The sequence below is a fragment of the Aethalodelphis obliquidens genome, unplaced genomic scaffold (assembly GCF_003676395.1).
Source record: "Aethalodelphis obliquidens isolate GAN/ISIS:26980383/991018 unplaced genomic scaffold, ASM367639v1 scaffold9, whole genome shotgun sequence".
NCBI lineage: Eukaryota > Metazoa > Chordata > Mammalia > Artiodactyla > Delphinidae > Aethalodelphis > Aethalodelphis obliquidens.
The window spans coordinates 46,948,985-46,969,855 of NW_020837953.1; the positions used below are offsets into that span (position 1 = coordinate 46,948,985).

Consider the following 20,871-nt stretch of genomic DNA (forward strand, 5'->3'; position numbering starts at 1 on the left):
TTTGACCTTGTGTTCGAGTTGGAAACGTGGGAATGGCCTTCTCACCCACATGGGCGCCCACCTCTGGGGTCCTCCCCCCTGCGGTCCCCTCTCAACAGAGAACCTCTGAACCGAGAGAGATCAGGGTCCTCCTCCAGGGCTCCCCATCTAGGTGCCTGCCAGCTAGCTCTCCAACCCCACCCCCAGCCAGCCGCCCTCCACACCCCACTGATCCTGCCGCAGGGCCTTTGCTCTTCCTGTTTCTTCTTCCTGGAATGCTCTTAGCAGTCCTGCCTTACTCAACACCGGATCTCTCCAGGTTTCCCCTCAGGTCCCTTTTCACAGAGGTCTCCTATATACGCCCTGCAGGAAACATCCCCGTCACTGCCCCCTTACCTTGCTTCTCTTCATAGAACGTAGATGTTTTCCAGTCTCTCCCAATCCCACATGTTAGCTCTAAGAGGACAGACTGTGTCTCCCAGTGGCTCTTGCAGCACCAGGAATGGGCTGGGCACAGAGCAGGTCCACACAGCCAACGGCTGCTGAAGGGGCAAACCTGACCTTTCGTCAGGTCTCAGCTGAAACCTCACCTCAGAGGCCCCCCCACCTCATGCAGTCTCCCCTGTTCCCTCCCCGGCATCCTCTTTACACCATCAGTGCTTATTAAAACCTGCAATTACGTTTGCATTTTTCATCAGTAACATCTGCCTTGCCTTCTGGTTCAGGGGTAGGCAAACTGCAGCCCGAGGGTGCAATCCCCACTGCTGCCCGGTTTGATAAAGGTTTTGCTGCACAGCCATCCTGCCTGCTTGGTGGAGTGGCTGTGGCTGCTTTTGTGCTACTAGGACAGAGCTGAGTAGTTGTGACAGAAACCTCACAGCCCACACGTCTAAAAGGCCAGGAGGGAGGGAAGGAGGAACAGGAGGGAGGGGGGAAGGAGAGACAGGGGTGGGGTGGGGGGCAAGCGGGGACAGGCAGCAGAGCACACTGGTGGTTCGGCAGTTTTACTCAGTGGCTCAGCCCTCCACCTTCAGGAGCCTGCCCACTACCTCGTTCCTCTGGGTCCCATCAGTCACTTATAAATAGTGAAACAAAAAAGCCACGGGAATTTGCTGGCTCCTGTTCGCAAGTCCAGGCGTTGCCTGCTTCGGGGCAGATGGATCTTGGGTCAAGCACGTTCTGAGCTTTCCGCCTGTCATGCTGGAGTCACGTTCGGCCAGGCCTTTTTCCTCCAGGTTCACTGCCGGCCCTCCTGACCACCCAGCTGAGAACCCCAGCGGGCAGGGCGCAGGCCCTGGCACTGAATCCCACTGGCTGACGGTCCCACCTTGGTCAGGGTGCGTCAGGCTTTGACTGGCTGGGCCTGGGCTGTGTGCCCAGCCCTGGTGTGCATCCCACCCACTGCACAAGGGAGCCGGGCGGCTCGCGGGGTGAAACAGCCAGGTACTGTTACCCAGGGAAGGGAGGGCAGGCTAGGCCAGCCTTGGGAAGTTTTCAATTCCATTTCAGGACTCTCTCTGCAATGGGAGACGAGGGATTAGCTTACAAAAATTCACCAGTGCAGCCAACTTCGTTGGTATCTTTTAGTCGCACATTAGAGATACAGTTAATGGACGGGAGAGAAGTCACAAGCCTTTCCAATCTCTGTTTTATGCTTTTCCTCCCTGCTGTGTAAAATGCATTTCCTATTCATTTATTTCAGCAGCTGTATCAATAGTTAAGAGCTGCAGACGAAGCTGACAATCACTTGGTTTCACACAAGAAAACAGAGGCCAGAAGTAAAGGAAGGAAGCATCAGTAGTTTTGCTAAATGCCCCATTTATTCTGCAGTCAAGGTTCAGAAACGTGGGGACACAAGTGCAGGTTGAGGAATCTCTGTGCAGCTGTCACGTCACAGCCACACTGAGGGGGGATGGTGATGACGGCGTCTCCGCACGGTAATCCCCCTTCTTTGTTTAAAGCGAACACGGTGAGCATGGATTACCCATCACCAAACCTCGCTGCGCTAATCTTTAAGAACCAGCGGGGCCTTCACTTGTTCGGCCACCTCCTTGCCGGCCAGCGCCTCGACGATCGCCAGGGCAAACTCGAAGCTGGTTCCCGGTCCCCGGCTGGTGACGATCAGGCCGTCCCTTTCCACGCGGTTCTCTGAGTAGCTGTAATGATCTTCGAAATAAAAACAAAAAAGGGTTATGTCCCAGCGGGCTATGCTGGACAGCAAGAACCACCACTCAGCAGTCCCACTCCCCTGCAGCACTACTACTGGTCTCATGAAAATCAAAACAAGAACAAGCAAAAACCCCCAGGACAACAACGAGGTGGCCAGTCCCTCGCGACCCTCAGGCACTCCCAGCTCTCGGAGCACAGCGGGAAGATACCGAGGCCGCCACGCACAGCGAAGAGCAGGAGGCGCTACCAACGCTGAAATGAAGTGTGTGAACACACGTGACTTCAACGCAGCTGCAAAAGCCCTCGTACGTGTGAGGGGGACGCCAGAGTGAATGCTAAGCAGTCACGTTTCTAGTCCACAACACACCCAAGGGTCAATTCTGTGAAGTGAAGGGGAGAGAATACACACTCGAAAGTGTGATGGCAGGAGTTCAGGAAACGCCACCCCAAAACAGGCTGCTTTGCTTTACTGATTATTTTGAGCTAAAAGCACTTGAAAAACAGCACAGGCAGGGAGAGGGAGTGGCTTCCTCGGAACCTCCTTTCCTGCCTAAAGACAGATCATCCGGAAGGAACTCAGAAATCCCCTCCCGGGAGTCTCATCAACCGGGAGAGAAAACTAGAAGTTGACACCACACCCAGACGAACTTTGTCACAACTACTACTCCTCCCAGCTACTCTTCGAAGGGTCCCTTCAACTTCCCTAAAAGCCAATTACGCTCCCCTGAGAGGCCTACCTCCCCGTCTCCTTTCTCTATTAAGATGGTATTTAAGCCAGAATTCTAAACCACCTCAGGGAGTTACTCATTTTTCCCTGGGTATCTCCCATGTATACATGTTAAGCTTGTTTTTCTCTGGTCAATCTGTCTTTTTTTTTTTTTTTTAGGGGTCTCAACTAAGAACTCAGAAGGGTAGAGGGAAAATTACTTTTCCTTCCCTACAAAATGCTGGAGGAAAGGGGGATGAGGGTGAACTGGTGTTGAAGGTAGAAACTACCTGTGATACAGACTACCTAGGTAACGCACACACACGTGCTCTGCTGCCTCAAAATCAAACAAGCACAAACTACACATAAGGGATCGGGAGCGGGGAGGGAGGCGCGGAGGAGGAACCATACTCACTCGTCAGGGACTATTTTCCTCTGCGGCTCCAGTTGGCTGTATTTTTGCAAATGTAATAAGAAACGTGCTTCTCCTATATTCCCAGGAAGTAAATGACACTACCTCCGGGCAAGTCTCAGGGCACAAAGCTGGGATTCCCCGCACCAGCCCCCACAGCTCTCACCCTCCACGCCATGCAGGCGTCAGCAGACCCTCCCTCCACGCGCGCGTGCAGCACCACCGCCCCATGCAGCCTGCCCCACAGCCCTCTCGTGCCGGGAGCTGCTGCCGGGCACACTGCACTCTTTCCGGCCCCACGGGGGGCCTGGGCTGCTCCCTCTGCCCAGGAAGCTCTTCTCAGCGACTTGCTCTTTCAATTTCAGCATCAGCACCAAGCCCTCAGAGAGGGCACCTGTGAGCCCTCTCTAAACCAGGTCCCTCAGGTCACTCCATCACAGCGCCCTCGCAGCGCCGAGGAAACAATACGTCTCCTGTTTATTGTCTATTCTGTAAAACGCTGAGCCTTCACCTGCCCGTCTGGCCCAGGGTATTAATGGCACCTGAAAGAATGAATGAATGTTCCTCCGCCTGCTGCCTTATTGCGGGACCTCTGCGTCCAGCCTCCCTTCTGGCTGCCCTTCCCTCCACACTCAGCACCACCAAAACGGGAACCTTTCCAAAGCGCAAATCAGAGCACACCCAGTTCCCCCAGGAGAAGCCTTCGCCAACTTTCTCCAGCACCTTGAGGTGACCCTGAGCTCCACGTCACGGTGCACAAACCCCGGGGCCTGGCCTGCGCACAGAGACTGGACCGGAAGGAACCAGAGGGGAGACGGAAAAGAAGCCGCATCCAGGTGGGAGCAAACGGCGACCTGGATGGGACAGCGGCAACGGAGAGGAAATGAAGGTCTGAGACGTACCTTGGAGATAAAATGCCCAGGCCTTGGGGAAAGACTCGATGTGGAGAGACATCAAGGATGACTCCCAGTCGCCTGTCCTGGGCAACTGGGTGGGTGGGTGGTGGTACCACTCAGTGACGTGGGACACAAAGGACAGAGGGTCCTCTGTGAGATCCCGCCACACCCAGTCCCCGCAGGGAGAGCCAGGCACACACCGCCTCTGAACCCCTCCCCTCCCCCATGCTCAGTGCAGACCTCCTGCCAGTCCCGCCCCCCCACCCCCCACCCCCGAGAACACCTGAGGACGTGGCTCTATCTTGTTCCCTTTTCTGTTCCCGGAGCCTAAGGAAGAGCTCAGGAAATGCCTGTTCAGTGAACACATACAGAAAAACGTCTCCTGGGACTTCCCTGGCAGTCCAGTGGTTAAGAATCCGCCTTCCAATGCAGGGGACAGGCGTTTGATCCCTGGTCGGGGAACTAAGATCCCACATGCCGTGGGGCAACTAAGCCCGTGCGCCGCAACTACTGAGCCCGCGCACTGCAACTAAGACCCAACGCAGCCAAAAAAAAAAAAAAAAGAAGTCTCCAGTCTCCTGAGCAAGATGCTTCTGCTGTGTTAACGAGCTTTAGAAACCACGTCCTGATGCTCATGTCCTTTCAAAGTGGATGAATAACACCTGCAGTGATTTAGGTCTTCCTAAACCTCATTAAAAATCACGTCACCCTCTGAAATAACTGACTACAGTACGTGAAACATTTCCTAGTTACACTTTTTTAGAAGAAAAGTGGATCCCTGGTTTGAGGGCGAGAGGTTTTCCTAATCTAACCTCATTTCCTGATGGTTAAAGATCATTTTAAAAGCTGAACTAGGAAACCGGCTGGGCTGGGTCTCCTGGAGCTGAGATGGACAGGTCAGCGGGAGGCACGGCTCTAAATGGTTCACTTAACAACCTCTTTGTGGGTAAAATATTACAAATACAGCCTAAACTGGTTAAAGATGTTTAAAGGTTCCATGGTTCTAAGAATCTCAACCAGGAAGTAGACCAAAAGGTCTACTTACGGACCACCTCCACCTAGTGGCGACAATGAAGAAAACGCCCCGCGCACCAGCCAACTCCCGGCCAACCCGCAGGAGGCATTCATTCCGTTAACTTTAAGCAAACACCCCAAAGCCTCTCTCAAAGCCCAGAGATCAAACACCTGGGGGGGCCAGGGGCCAGGGGGCAGCAACTAACGGCAGCGTTTACCTGCACACCCCTCACCTACATGGTCTGGGCGCCACAGGTGGAGGAGTCGCCACAGAGACGGGGCGTCCCAGAGAGCCCGAGATATTTACTATCTGGCCCTTCAAGGAAAAGCCGCCGACCCCTGAGCACAGCAGTTCTGGGTTCAAATCCAGGTCTGCCATTCAGTAGCTGTCTGACCCCTCTGAGCCTCCTTTTTCTCTTCTGTAAAATGGGGATGATACCAACCTAACAGGATGATCATGGGAACCCAACCGAACCAAACGCCAGCAGAAAGTGGTGGTGTCACTACCGCAGACATGGCCAGGCAAGGGCAGCCTGTTCACTGCGGCGTCCCCAGCACTCAGCACACAGCCAGGCCTACTGATCTTAACACAACGTTCACCACGAGGACGAGACAGAGGGCCTCCCGGAGGAGACATCCAGGAAGCGATTACAGCTCCACCTCTCAGAATGTTCTGAAGGGGCAGAAACTGCAAACATTTTTCTCTTACACTAGGACTTACGTGTAAGAGGACAGAATGCAATGCTGGTAACTTAGGCGTGTGGGGGGCCTCACCAGGACAGAGGCGGGGGCCCCAGTTCCGGCCCAGCTCCAACAAGTGGCCTCGCCTCCCCAGGCGAGGTGAAGCCAACACCTGCCTTGCTGGGCACCGGGGCTGCAAGGCTCGAGATAACACGCAGGAATATACCCTGTAGGTGCCCGAGAGTTAACGATCTCATCTTTTTCTAGTTCTATCAGCCTCAACTTCCTGAGGCATTACAAGGAAAGAGCCACAGAGATACATGTGCAGATAGCGGGGAACACGTTCCACTCCTCCTTCCTTCTCATGTGTCGTAACTACTAAAGGAAGCCCGACTCTGTTCTTTCTAACCCTCCCAAACCCCTCCATCAGCTCAAAGTAAATTAAATCCCTACAATAAAAAATGCCCAGAAACCAGAGCCTTTAGAAGAAAAAATCAATTTTCACAAAGATGGTTTTACTGACAACTTCGTATCTTTCTGCCAACTAAACTCATCGATTTTCCAAGAAAATACTACTTTGGATCAGATTTAAGAATACGCAGAATCTGCAACACCGAGAGTGAACCCTGACATAAACTATGGACTTTGGGTGATGATGACACATCAGCGCGGGTTCATCGACTGCAGCAAAGGCACCGTCTGGTGGGGGAAACAAAGCTGACGGTGAGGGGGATGGGGTGGGGTACTGGGGGTTTAGGGAAACGCTGTACTTTTTTGCTTAATTTTGCTGTGAACATAACACTCCTCTAAAAAATAAGGTCTACTAATCTTTTTAAAAAGGCAGTGAATGAAAAATGCTTCACTTTACTTTGCGATGAAAGCATTAACATAAGAAAAAATTTACTTGCCCTACTTTTAGTTCAGAATAAGTCCAGAGCAGAACAGAGATAGACAAGAAAATCTATCAGTCGCGCAGCTGTTTTCAAATCCGCTTTTGATACCATTAGTCTTTTATTTTTTTCCAACATCTTTATTGGAGTATAACTGCTCTACAATGGTGTGTTAGTTTCTGCTGTATAACAAAGTGAATCAGCTGTACGTGTACATATATCCCCATATCTCCTCCCTCTTGCGTCTCCCTCCCACCCTCCCTAACTATTAGTCTTTTTATTTAGCCACTGGTTTTTGGTTGGTGGGTGTTTTAAACAGAGCCGGTCACTCGGTCTCCCTGCTGGCTGAACGCCAGTCGAACCACTTTTGGCTTCTAAGTGGGAATCTGTGATTCCCTGCACTTATCCACACCAGCGTGACTTTCCTTTCTCTCTGCATGTTCCAGGGTCTCTGCCTCCCTGTGATATGCACTCCAGGGACAGGTGGCAGAGGAAGATACCACCTGACAAAAGACACTACCTGGTTGGTGCTCTGAATGTCACACTGAGAAGCAGTGGCTACACAGTTGTACATCCAGGAGCTTGGTTACATTGTTTTGCTGTTAATTACACACTGCCTCATATTTTTAAGTCTGATGCACATGTCTCTGCAAGCTGTTAACTCTTGGAGGGCAGAGACAATGACATGCTTTTTAAAAATAATCTCCAAGTGACAAGCAACAATATGAGAATTTTTTAAAAAGTCGATCAATTATAGGTTATACTATTAGGTTAAAAAAGCAAGCTGTAGAATGTATTTACTAGATCTCATGTGAGTAACAATATTAAACTGCAAAGGGCAATGAGTATGTGCAGAGAAAATTCTAGAGTTTCACAGGAAAACTTAATAGAAGTTAAATGTGAAAAGTAGAAAGGTGCTGGGGAAGTTAGAGAGAAGAGAAACACTTCCTTTTACTTCACCCCTTTCTGTACTGTTTGCATTTTTATTTTAACCATGTATAGAAATTGTTCTCATAAAAATAAATGAATGAAAGTTAAACACCTAGCTGATATTTATAAAAGAAGCCCATGAGCGAAGGAACAGGCCTGCCTGCCACCCGGGCCTCCTCTGGAAGAAGGGAGCAATGTCCATTTTACTTTGGACTGTGGGCAAAAGGGCACATTCTGAAATCGCTATCAAGGTTTAAAATTTACCCTCAGGCCACTGGCAAAGTATTGAGTAAAAACACTCGTTAAACTGGCATTTTGCGCCACTCCGAGCCAGGCTGGCCTTTGGCTCAGCACCTGCGTTCCCGTTAGGGTGCATGTCTGCAGACCCACACCGTCAGGGGGCGCACACGTAGACACCCACACCATTAGCCCATCTCTCTCACTGAAACACTTGCAAAGAAAGTGAGGAACACATCACACCCCAACCCACAGAGAATCCCTATGTACTACTGTCTACCAAGCGGGAGACAACGCTATAGCACAGCTTTCTGAGTAGGTCTTTTGGCTCATTACAATATAAGCAGGTACTTACTTCCGTCCATCATTTTGTCTTTAGCAAGTGGGTGTGTTGTAACTTTGCTTCCAAAACCTATTTCATGAGCCAACAGAGCCGTAGGTCCTAAAAAGAAGATGAATAAAAAGACTTAAATGTAGACACAGAAAAACCCATGTTTTAAAAATCACAGCAGCAAAACTATTCTTCAAAATCAGGAGCTCTTATCTAAAATATGCTTACGGGGCTTCCCTGGTGGCGCAGTTCTTGAGAGTCTGCCTGCCAGTGCAGGGGACAGGGGTTCGGGCCCTGGTCTGGGAAGATCCCACGTGCCGCGGAGCAACTGGGCCCGTGAGCCACAACTACTGAGCCTGCGCGTCTGGAGCCTGTGCTCCGCAACAAGAGAGGCCGCGACAGTGAGAGCCCCTCGCTCGCCGCAACTAGAGAAGGCCCTCGCACAGAAACGAAGACCCAACACAGACCCAAAAATTAATAAATAAATAATTAAAAAAAAAATAAAATAAAATATGCTTACGATTCTGAAACTAAACACTTCTTAGTATGAGAGGTAAAGTGTGTTTATAATAAACCATCTGCTGAGCACATGCGGCAAAAACGCACAAACTTAAAACACATCAATAACCATTTAATCAAAAATATCTGCTTTTATAGCTGAGGCGCAAACAGATAAATAGAACATGTCCCCTCGAGGGACAGGCTGCAAGTGTAACAGGGGCACAAAGGAGGGGGAGACCATGGAGGGCAAAACATCCTGCTTACCCTTTGCACATGGAAGATTCAGTTACACATTAAAGGCAACTAATACTCTCTGAACCCCTGGGCTTGACTGCTATTGTAGAGACTAGTTTTATTTTTCTACTTGAGAATGAAAAATTAGCACTCATCCATCTGTCTATCCAAATGTATCAGGCGGTAGGATTATTAAAATGAACAGGACATTGTACCAGCCCCAAAGGAGACACCTGTGAAATGCCCATGTCTGAGATACAAAGGCACTGGCGTTTCTGTCTCACGACGACGCACTTAAGAACCCTGTGCAAATGCCCCCTGTGGTCCTCTACATGCTCCCTCTTAAAATGAAGGTTAAAAAAAAATATGCCGCTGCTAACTTGAGATTTTTATGAATGGTCAACTTCACTGCTAATCACAAGCATATTTTGTAGGTCACAGTCCTCAAATAGGGACTAAGACAAAAAAGTCCCTATTTGTTATCTTAAAACTTTTAGAATAAAAGTAGTTTTTCTACCTTTTCCCTCTAAGCCACCAAAAAATAACAAAAGAAAAACTTTCTAAGGCCTAATGTCACACCCAGAAAAACTTCAGAAGAGCACCGTGGCCTTCTAAGTGGTTAGGGCACTGTGGTTAACATCCCAGGACGGACTCTGCACACTTTAACTCCAGCAAACCCAAGCACTTGCTCTCATGACCTTTCGTTTTACAGCACCGTTCCAAGGATAAAGTGGTTATATAACGGACCTACCTACAGGCTACTCAGATCTTACCTGCTACTAACAGGAAGATCAAACAAATGATACGTAATTACATAAGCTTTCTGTCTTAACGTCAGTTGTCAGTTTCATACCAAGTCCTCACTTATATCTTAACTGGAAAGCCTCTTAAATATACTTGACGCCCCCTTCCTCCTTACTTGTATGCTGCATATGAGAGCTATGTTTGGTAGCAAATCCTAGGAGTGTGTAAAAATTGAGTAATTATCTCAATTTTTATTTGATGTATTCATGAATTACCTTTAATTCTTATTTTGTAAGATTTTAATAAAAAATAATTTCCTACGTCATATATTTTAAAGCAAATTTCAAGCGAGGACTGATCGTACATGAGGACAGCAGGTCATACAGTGAGCGAGGAATTCTTAGGCCGCTCCCTCCAGGTGATAAAATGGCTGCCTATAACATCAGTGACTGTACGGTAAGCTCAAAATTACTGCTTGCCGGTGCTTCAGAATCCTAGCTGGAAAACTCGAGGGGACACTTAACTGCTCCTATTACTTGAGATTCCGGTGGATGAAATGTGGCCGAGTCTGCAACAGGGGTCCAGCTCTGAGCAGGGAGCAGAAGGTTCAGGGAACAGAGGGTCCAGTGGACAGAATCGCCTTGGGAGGCCCAGAGGCGAAAGCCAACAGCGCCACCGTGTGGTGATGTACAGAGGGAACACCAAGCCCGGCAACCGCCCCCAGCTTGCACCTGCAGCCCAGCGCTTGCCCGCAGCCTGCTCGTCACCTCCAGGCTTCCTTCCCCTGCCCCACCCAGAGTGAATCTCGTTTTATTTTCTTCTCAAGGCAGCCTCCCTTCCAATTTCTGTCTCTCCCGTTCACTCCATATTAGGGGTTAAGTTAATATTCCTTCAGTTCAATAAACCGTTCCCATTTCCTAACTGTGACAGTTAAGAATCATCTTGTTCTCATCTGCTGATTTAAACACCAGAATCTCTCCCATCACTCGTTCCAACCTCGCTGCAATCTCCTTCACAGGCCATCACGCCTCTCCTACTTTGTGCAGCACCCAGAGGGGCAGTGCAGGACATTCAACAGGACAACAGGTCACTAGCTCCGTTCACTTTACAATGTGGATGTAAATGACGACAAGGCCTGTGTGTCTTAGCAGCGTGGGATTCAAGTCTGCCTGAACACAAAACCCTGAACCAGATGTGGCTGATAATTCTACTTTGGTGACACAAAATGACAAACTGATATGTGGTTTTTACTTGCAACACAGTCCTAAGAGGACAAACCCAGCCCAAACCCTTCCTTTCTTCCTTTAGGTAAAGCACTAAGAATGAGGCAGAGGTGAGGGTCAGCACGTGGGGAGGGGGAGGGGGACTAAGCCCTTGCGTGAATGACAGCACCTCTGTCTTCCTCCACAAGGAGGGCTGCAGCTGCTTGGGCTGCAGTGTCCTTCAGCAGACAGAAATCCCCGAGCCCCAAGGGCAGGTCAGAGATCAGTGCTGACCGGAACCCAAGGACGGGACTTGCCAGGTGGTTGCCCCTCAGTCCTTCCCGGTCTTTAATGCAGAGGTTCTCAAACATGTAAAGGGGTCTTAGGACCCCTCTAGCTATTATACGAGTTACATTTATCAGTATCTGCCATGCTAGAAATTAAAACTGGGACAGGTTTACAACATAAGAATACTCGAGCACACAAGCCATGCCTGAATGATGACATCGTCATACTCTGATGGCACTCTTGTGAGAATAAGAAGGAAAAAGGCAAATAGTGTATAAATAGTATCTGCTCTGCCCTTACGAACCCTCTGAAAAAACTCCGAGAACCACTGCTGTAATGCAGTCCCCAGATCCCCGGCCTATGACTTCTTTTAAAAAGTCTATTGTATTGAAGAAAATATCAACACATCATTTTAATTAACCATCCATACATTCATCTCTTTATTTGCTCTTTTTTTTTTTTTTTGCGGTACGCGGGCCTCTCACTGTTGTGGCCTCTCCCGTTGTGGAGCACAGGCTCCGGACGCGCAGGCTCAGCGGCCATAGCTCACGGGCCCAGCCGCTCCGCGGCATGTGGGATCTTCCCGGACCGGGGCAAGAACCCGCGTCCCCTGCATCGGCAGGCGGACTCTCAACCACTGCGCCACCAGGGAAGCCCGTATTTGCTCTTTTTGACAAACATTTAATGAAGACCTATGAATAAGGAAAGCAGCTGCCAAAATTACACTATGAAAAAAATGCAAGATGGCAGAATATCATCTGATATTAGAGCAAGAAGGATGGACTTTAAAATGGTATCAAAAACCAAAGTATTACTAGGTTTCAAAGATGTGGAGACATCGACAAAGCACCAACAGCCTTACTCTAAATTAAGTGGCAGAGAATACAGTACCTAAGACCCAGCTCTCAACACTGGGGACCAGGCAGGAAGCCCCCCAGGGCAAGCACAGGGCAGAGCTCTGACACTATGCTGGCCCAATTCTTGCTGACCCTGTGCGGGCAGAAGTACTTCCTGGCACGGGGGTTTGTCGTAACAAGCTGTTTACTGAGTGCCAGAGGGGCCACGTTCTCCTCCAGGTCCACCAAACAGGGAAAACACTAAGTTTCACAGAACGTAGACCAAAGGCAGGGAGAGGCAGAAAACGGAACTGTAGTAATTTCTGAGATGACATCAGCCTCATGCCCCAAACTAAATACACCGATACAGATGCCCTTAATACCTTAGGAAGGGGAAGAAGTACTGGGAACACGATCTTATAACTAAAGACGACCCCGTCACGAATTTTCTGAAGAAAGTCAACAACACACTTGAACACAGGACGGCTCTGTACTTACCCGCACAGATTGCGGCGATGAGGCCCTTCCTCTTTTCTTGTTCCTTCAGTATCTCCTTCACAGCAGAGGACTAGTCAAAGAAAACCAAAAACACAGCACGTTGTCATTAAGCTGCAGCCAATCTGGCTGACAACTTCGGCAGAATCTGATTTTAGCTTAAACCACAAGGTCTTCAATCTATTTTTCAACAATACCGCTAAATCATCAATATAAAAACTACCAAATTCGTAGTGTTTCTACATCCTTAAACCCAATCAAGGCATTTACTATAAGAAAAAGGTACCCTTTTCTTAAAGATGTTTAAAGATAAGAAAAGCAATTTCCCTTGGGCATATTAACCCTTGCCATTTTGTACTCTAGGGAGAAAGACACAGAAGGGAGGAAATGTGCTGTTTTGGGTGTTTTCCGACAGCAGAGTAGGGAGTGGAGCTCAGCAGCCCCAAATGTCTGATTCCACCTGCCTCATGAGCTTCTGTGTGCCCTGCCCCTGCCACCTCTCTCTCTTCTTCTTCCTGCAGGCTAACTCTTCACACAAGACAAAAAGAAGAAGCAGCGGCTTCTTTTATGCCATTTTTCATTCAAGCTGGCAGCTCCAGCCCCCTGCAACCTCCCTAACCCCGATGGTTGAGTAGACAGCCGACCTCTTATCTTTCTAGGCTTAACCCTTCTCACAAGCACAAAATTAATCATTCTGCTGCGGTTGGGGGAAAAAAACAAGTAGTCTTACATTTGAACTGTATTCACAGAATCTGTTCATAACTGTTTCACCAATTCCGCTTACTTCTATAGTAAATGTTATCAGAAACTTTTTTAAAAAATTAAGCTAGAACAGCACTTTGTTAATTTCACCTTTTCCTAATCTATTCACAGCCTCCTTCCTGAAATATTTTAGCAGCAAACCCAGCAGAATACGAGAGGCTGAAGCCCCCCAGCTTTACCTGGCATAAATTCTGTGCGCCCAGACCACCTCCTGGCATAACCACCACATCATAAGGTCCCTGTAACAGTTCAAAAAATGAAAAAGGACGTGAAGATGTTTCACTTGAAGTGTGCGTTGAGCAGGAACACTTTCACATCAGAGCAAAAAGCTGTTCACAGAAGAACAGTTAAATTAGGGGTTTCTCTGTAATGGGATAAAAACTGCAGAAAATCTGTACACAGTAACATGAAACGATGTCCATGCTGCAGAACTGCAGGCGTTATCACGATCTCATTCCTGTACAAAGCATAAATATACACACGCATGTAGATGCATGTGTGCACACACCTCTCAATGCCCCCACATACATGTGTACAGTGTACAGACACTCATGGACAAAGGAGCTCGCTAGCTGAGGCAGGGTGGGGGGAGGGCGAGAACAAGAAAGGGACATTTAGCGTTTGACTCTGCGTTTGTCTACACGGCGTGAATTGTTTTCAACAAGAATGTACATAGTAATAAATAACTAAAAACAAAACAAACTCTAAAAAGCACAAAAAGTTTTTCTTAACCTTATGAAAAATGGAACTTGGAGGATAAAAATGATGCAATATTTTAGTATCCCAGATACCAGAACACCCCAGAAGTCTAATGATTTCAAACTTGCTGAAATTACAAATAGAAATTGGTTTAATACGGTATCTTAAATTGTTAAAAGCTTTAAAAATTTAGTCATTAAGCAAATGAAATGAAAATTTACATTTTTAGTCCAACATATACTATTTCGAGTTACTTTTAAAGACTGTAAAATGCCCTATGTTGTTTGAAAACCAAGCAAAACTTAGAACAATATTTGTGAAGTACAGAACTTTTTTCACTCCTTTTGGAAACTGAACTAAACACTAAATAGACACAAGATGTCACCTGTTCTAAAATACCCAGACACCACAGGACAAAAAGGAACAGGGAAGGAATATTTACTCCTACTCTCTCATTTTTAACCTGCTATTTAGAAAGTTTCACCGATTTATGTGAAATACCAATGTTCTTACACTCCACAGTCTAGCAAATAAATCTGAAATATCTGGATTTATTAGAAAGGAATACACTTTTTTCTATGCATTTGAGAGTGAGGCATAGGGAAATCAGGCTCCAGGTTCCCCAGGAGGGCAGAGATGGCCGTCCATGAGAGGGCTCTGCTCCAACAGGGTACAGCCTACACTCCTGTCACACCGGCCCCTGAAGCCTGAGCCTGGTGAAACCGTGTGCAAAGTTGCCTGGTATACGTAGCGTGGGGCATGCTTCTGAGGAAAGGGACCACAGCTCTTGACAGATTCCCGGAAGTGTTGGTCCCCCTCAAAAGGAAGAATCGCAATAATGAAAAAGTGACCAATTTCAGGGGACCTCTTACCCCTCCCTTAATCCGACCACAAATCAAGTATGAGTTGTTCCATGTAACATGAATCACACAACCACGTCTGTGTCACTGATAAAGGAAAGATAAGAAGTAGCTTTCAAGTAAAGAGTGAAAAATGAATGGGAAATATCCACTTGACTCTTTTATATTAAGTAACACAATTATAAGCGGAGGACAGGCTGCCTGTATGAGCCAGAACACTGATGAAAGGGTCCCACCCATCCACCCACACTGAGCACACGTGGTATCAGGGACCTGCCAGGTTCCGTGGATACACAGTGGAAAAAGGCAAAGTCCTTCACTTCCCAGGGCTTAGTTTAGTGCCGAAGACGTCCAAGCAAAGTAACTTTCTTAAAATAAGTCTGTGCTAACAACAGTCTTAGATGTCGTCAAGAGACAGTTCAAGAAACTGATAAAGAAGCCAGAGGAAGGAATAATTCCAAGTATATGGAACAAACCTGTTTTTTTGCATCTTCTAGACTGGCATCAGGACAAATGACAACATCTCGGCTACACTGTACCGGGTCTTTTCCAGTCAGACCTGCAATGGTGACCTTAATCTAAGAGAAAGACATCATCATGATATTTAAGAACACTGAAACATAAATTTAGAGTAACATTTCCACAGCTGCCCTGTGTTTTAAAATAACTGGGCAGGAAATACTGCAACCAAACCATGCTGACCTTAGGCTATTAAGACGGCTAAATATATTTAATCACTGGCTCTGTCCCACTTTGCCTGGAACAGTATGAATTAAAGATGCTGTCCCAGCACCCTGTCTGTCTAGCGTCCTTTCTCCCACAAGTGTTCTGGTTTAGGTGATACATTATATGATCATCCTATCAACAATCCACCTGGCAAAGTTGCTGCTGCCATTTAACCCTCCTGGTATTTTCTTAAGGTAGAAATACAAGTTAAAACAACGAAATACTACTCCGCCTTGCAAAAATTTACAAAGTTGACAATACTGGAAAAAATGGGAATTTTCCTCACTGCTGGTGGGCCCACATATTAGTACTTTGGATAGTCATTGGACAAAATCTAGTAACATCAACCATGCAACTACCAATTCCTTTTAGGCATAGAGCCTAGAAAAACTGCTAAACCTGTGAACAATGAAACCTGTACAAGAATATTACAGTATTAGAATGCTGTGAAACAGTGTAATAAAGGAATGGATAGACTGGCATATTCCTACAGTGCAAGACTAAGCAGCAATTTTATTGTTTTTTATTTGACCATGCCACGCGCGGCATGTGGGATCTTAGTTCCCCAACCAGCGACCGAACCCGTGCCCCCTGCAGGGGAAGCACAGAGTCCTAACCACTGGACCGCCAGGGAATTCTCTACGCAGCACTTTTAAATAAACAAACTGGATCTATACTTTTACTACAACGTGGGCACTTTATTTAATTATTTTATTGATTGTTTCTGTGCCTCAGTTCCTTCAACTTTAAAATGAGAATGGCAATAATTCATAAGGTTATAAAATTTTAAAAAGTTTATGTAAGTGCTTAGAATGATACCTACCACTCAGTAAATGCTATTTAAGCATTCACTATGGTTATATGTGTATATATAGGTTTATACCACAGACATGCAAAATGAGAACCACACTCTTATGCTACTTTAAAGACACGCATACGTCACTGTGAGGACAGCAGTTACCTCTGGGGCAAGAAAGGGAAAGGGATTAGGGAAATTTACAAAGAGAGCTTTGCAATGCCTTCTTCCTTTAAAGCACCTGTTCTTCAAGGCACAGGTCAGAAAGAAATATAGCAAAATGTTAACAAGTAGTAAATGTGCACAGTAGATAAACAGGTGGAAGCAGTCTCTGTACTGTCGTGTCTGTTTGAAATACTTCATAAAGTACATGGAACATTACTTTATTCAAAATGACTTATAAAAATCCAAAAAGGTTTTAAAAGACAGGAGAGCTAGAAAACTTTGGGGGACATACTCCAGCTCGTCTCATGACATCGACAGGGATGACCGTCTCCATCTCCTCTGCTCCTGTAGCCAGGATGACCAGAGCTCTTTTTGAAGCCATTTTGATGTTGGATTTCTTAAAGATGTAACTGAAAAAAAGAAAAAAGAAAAAAAGATTTTCGAAAAACTTTCACTGCGACTCTGTAAGAGCCAACAACTTCAATTTTAGGAACATTTTTAAGGAGAGTAACTAAGTGCCTCCTAGGGAAAAGGTTTTGATACACAAACACAACTGAACATGAAAAATACATTTTAGATTAACACTGGTTTTCACAGCACTTCAATTGATGTTTTTTGAGATGAAAACACAGTAAGGTTGCCAACACGCTGGTATTGTTTAGACTTTCTTTAATCATGTTTTTAAAAATCCAATTCCTAGTAATATATTGCAAATGTAATTTTCCAAGACACAAGTACATGGGTCTTTCATTTCACACGACGCGGGGGAGGTACAAAGTCATCTTTTTTCAAGTACTATTTCACAGAGAAACGACTAAACTTTATTAGCTGGGTGAGAAACGAAATACACTCTTTAGCAATTAGCTCCTGAGATTTTTGGAGGGGATTTTTTTTTTAGTTCCAATAACTGCACTAAAAATTCGGGGGAGGTTAACAGTGTTAAATATTTGAACACACTTTTTTTTTTTTAAATAACGGAGAAAAATGGTAATTCCCCCTCACTACGCTCAATGCAGCTAGATTCTCTCTTTGCACTTAGCAAACGCCGTTGTAAACGACGGCTGCTAAGCCAGGGTCTGAATAGTTTTTAGCCTGTTCTCTTTCCGCAGGATTTGTCTTCCGTGAACTGATCTTGGTAAAACGATGCTAACACACACAGGATTAACTAGCTCCCGGCTGGTGGGATGCTATGCACGCAAATTCCGGCAGCTTTAGCGTTGCTACTACGCTGGCGGCCTAACGGCGTCCTCTGCTTATGTCAGAAGGCCGCCCATCCCTCAAACACTGCGAAACGCCGGCCAGGTCCGCGCCGCCTCCGGGACCCCCCGAGGGTCCAGCGGGCGGCCGGCGCGCCCTCGCCGCCCGCGGCGCCACGGCCTGCGCACACGCCGGGTTCCCCAAGACCCCGACCTGAACCTCGCCTCTCTTCCCAGGGACGCGGAGACTCGGCCCCTTCCGTCGGCACCTCTACCCGGAGGACAACACGGCCAGAACGAGACTAACCCAGGACTCACGCAGGTACGCAAACCAGCACGCAAGCGCGCCGCCACGCTCCGGTCTCAGCACCTCCTTGCGCAGGCGCGCGCCGTCCGGCTTCTCATCGCCCCTCACTGCGCAGACGCGCGCCGTCCGGCCCGCCTCCTCAGCCTCGCACTGCGCAGACGCACCTCGCTCACATCACGTTACGTCACGTCCGGCCGAACCCACCCTGGAGAACGGGTGGGAAGCGCCTGCCCTTCTGCGTGGAGATTGTGCTCCTGGGATTGATTCCATTTGGAACAACCGGCACCGCGGGAAGCCTGTGGACTCACGTATCCTGCCGAAATCTCCCACATCCGAGGCACGGTTCGGTGTGCCTACGGCTCACGCTGAATTTAACCCGTTTTTATTTTTTTTTTTTTCCCGCAGCCCATACGTTTTTTGCTGTGCCGGTCTGGAGAGTGCGTCGGCTTCCTTTAAATACTCATTTTCACAAAATATCAGTAGAATTGTTCCTTTCACGCTTCATCTGTGCACTTAGGGCTCCCTCTGCATTGTTCCTGTTTCCTGGAGCGCCTTCCCTCGTCGCCCCCGCTCTATTAGGACTCTTCAGGGTCTCCCTGCGCTCTGTCACCCGATCCCCTGTGACTAATTTGGTTACGGAGGCTAATTTCAGGTGTATTCGTTTCTCAAAATAGTATCTTTTAAAGATTCCAAAGCTGCTTCTGCATCCACAGAATTAGGGAGGGAGCCGAGCACGTAAATCAGGCACGTCTAGGTGTACTTACGAGATATTGTAGGGCTTCCCTGGTGGCGCAGTGGTTGAGAGTCCGCCTGCTAATACAGGGGACACGGGTTCGTGCCCCGGTCCGGGAAGATCCCACATGCTGCGGAGCGGCTGGGCCCGTGAGCCATGGCCGCTGAGCCTGCGTGTTAAAAAAAAAAAAGAAATACCGCAGGTTGGGTCCCACACTACCACAGTGAAGCGAGACGCTCGAGTTCTTTGGTGTTCCAGTGCAAATAAGAGTTATATTAACACTATACTGTAGTCTGTTAAGTGCGCAATAGCATTACGTCCAAAAAGAGTATGTGCTTTTTTTTTATTATTATTATTCCTAAAAAATGCTAACCATCACCTGAGCCTTCATGGAGTCCTAATCTTTTTGCTGATGAAAGGGTTTTGCTGGTGGAGCCTGGGATGTGGATGGCTGCTGACTGAATAGGGTGATGCTTGCTGAAGGTTGGGGGCGGCTGTAGCAATTTCTTAAACTAAAACAATGAAAATATATCAATTGACTCTGCTTTTCATGAAGGATTTCTCTACAGCATGCAGTGCTGTTTGGTAGCATTTTACCAAATGCTTTAGAACTTTTTAAGATTGGAGTCAGCCCTCTCAAGTCCTGCCACTGCTTTGTCGGGTAAGTTGATGTCATATTCTAAATCCTTTGTTGCCATTTCAATAATTTCAGAGCATCTTCATTAGTAGATTCCAGCTCAAGAAACCACTTACTTAGCGCATCCATAAGAAGTAACATCTCATCTCCTTAAGGTAAAGTTTGATCATGAAATCGCAGCAACTGAGTTACATCTTCAGGTTCCACTTTTAATTCTGGGAGAATTACCAAAATGTGCCACAGACACGAAGGGAGCAAGCGCTGTTGGAAAAATGGTGCTGGTAGACTTGCTTGATGCAGGGTTGCCACAAACTTTCTATTTGTAAGAAATGAAATGTCTACGAAGCACAATAAAGTGAAGTGCGATAAAATGAAGTATGTCTGTATTTGATTAATTAATTTATTGAAATTACAATCTTGTGAAAATGCACAAAGGAAACCTAAATCAAAATGGGCTGGGGAAACCATGAAGGGAGGGTTCTAACACACGTATCACTCACTGCATCTTACAGGCCCCAGGGAAAGAAAGAAAATTTCCTTCTGACACAGCAACAAGCTGCCTATAATTGCAGCCAATAAAAAACCTGCCACAGCCCTTCCCAATTTCCTTCAGAATCTAGTAAAAACTGACCTTCCGTTGGCCTCCTTGAACTTGCCTGTGGTTTTCACCATAGTTGGCTTGTCCTGAATTGCAATTCCTCTGCTATTCCCAAGTAAACTCATCTTGGCTAGCTAAAGGTCTTACTATTTTATTTGTTTTAAGGTCAACAATCTCAAATTATGTTTTTAAAAGTCTGGTTAGTGATACTTTTACTGGTTTCAGAATCCAAAATGATATGGTTACACTGAACAGACAACTCCTATCCGGGTCCCCATCCAGTTCCATTCCCACCTCCTAGGTAACAATGTTCTTAGTTTCTTGGGCATCCTTCCATTATTTATGCATGCACAAGCAAATACCAATATATACTATTATTTTCCTTCTTTCTCATAGAAATGTAGCAGACTCTATATTGTTCTGCACTTCCCTACCTGCTGCCACTACCATATTAAGAATATCTTGAAGATTTTCCATATCAAGAAGTTCCTCATTTTTTTCCCCACGGATAAATAGTATGCCATTGTGGACACGTTTCGTAGATTATTTACTGGTGCCCTATCGTTAACACTTAGGTTATTTCCAGTCGTTTTCTGCCAAAAGCACTGCATTGACTGACCATGTTCATATGTCCTACTTGTGCAAGGATAACTGGAGGGTAAATTCCCAGAAGTGGGAAATAAATTTGAGCAACTCCGTACAAGTTGAATCACTTAGCATTCTCACCATTAATGTATGAGATCAAACAGTATTTTTAAGTGTCAGTGTTTTTAAAGTTTTGATTTAGATATTAAAAACCTGTTTCTTTTCAAGAAATAACACGCCATTTTTATTTGCAGAACACTTT

At 46.7% G+C, this 20,871-nt stretch overlaps 1 protein-coding gene across 2 annotated transcripts; it reads right to left on the reverse strand.

The window, feature by feature from the left end:
- Positions 1-1,777: 1,777 nt before the first annotated feature.
- Positions 1,778-18,159, reverse strand: PARK7 (Parkinsonism associated deglycase). 2 transcript variants are annotated; one of them, XM_027110303.1, is made up of 7 exons: positions 18,057-18,159; positions 16,846-16,963; positions 15,343-15,444; positions 13,487-13,546; positions 12,549-12,618; positions 8,270-8,356; positions 1,778-2,145 (listed from the first exon to the last, which is right to left on the reverse strand). In XM_027110303.1, the coding sequence occupies exons 2-7, from the start codon at positions 16,933-16,935 to the stop codon at positions 1,985-1,987; spliced, it is 570 nt and encodes a 189-aa protein (XP_026966104.1). In that variant the 5' UTR covers positions 16,936-16,963; positions 18,057-18,159; the 3' UTR covers positions 1,778-1,984. The 2 variants fall into 2 exon arrangements, with proteins under 2 accessions (XP_026966104.1, XP_026966103.1); XM_027110302.1 differs by having other exon boundaries at positions 17,964-18,072.
- Positions 18,160-20,871: the final 2,712 nt, after the last annotated feature.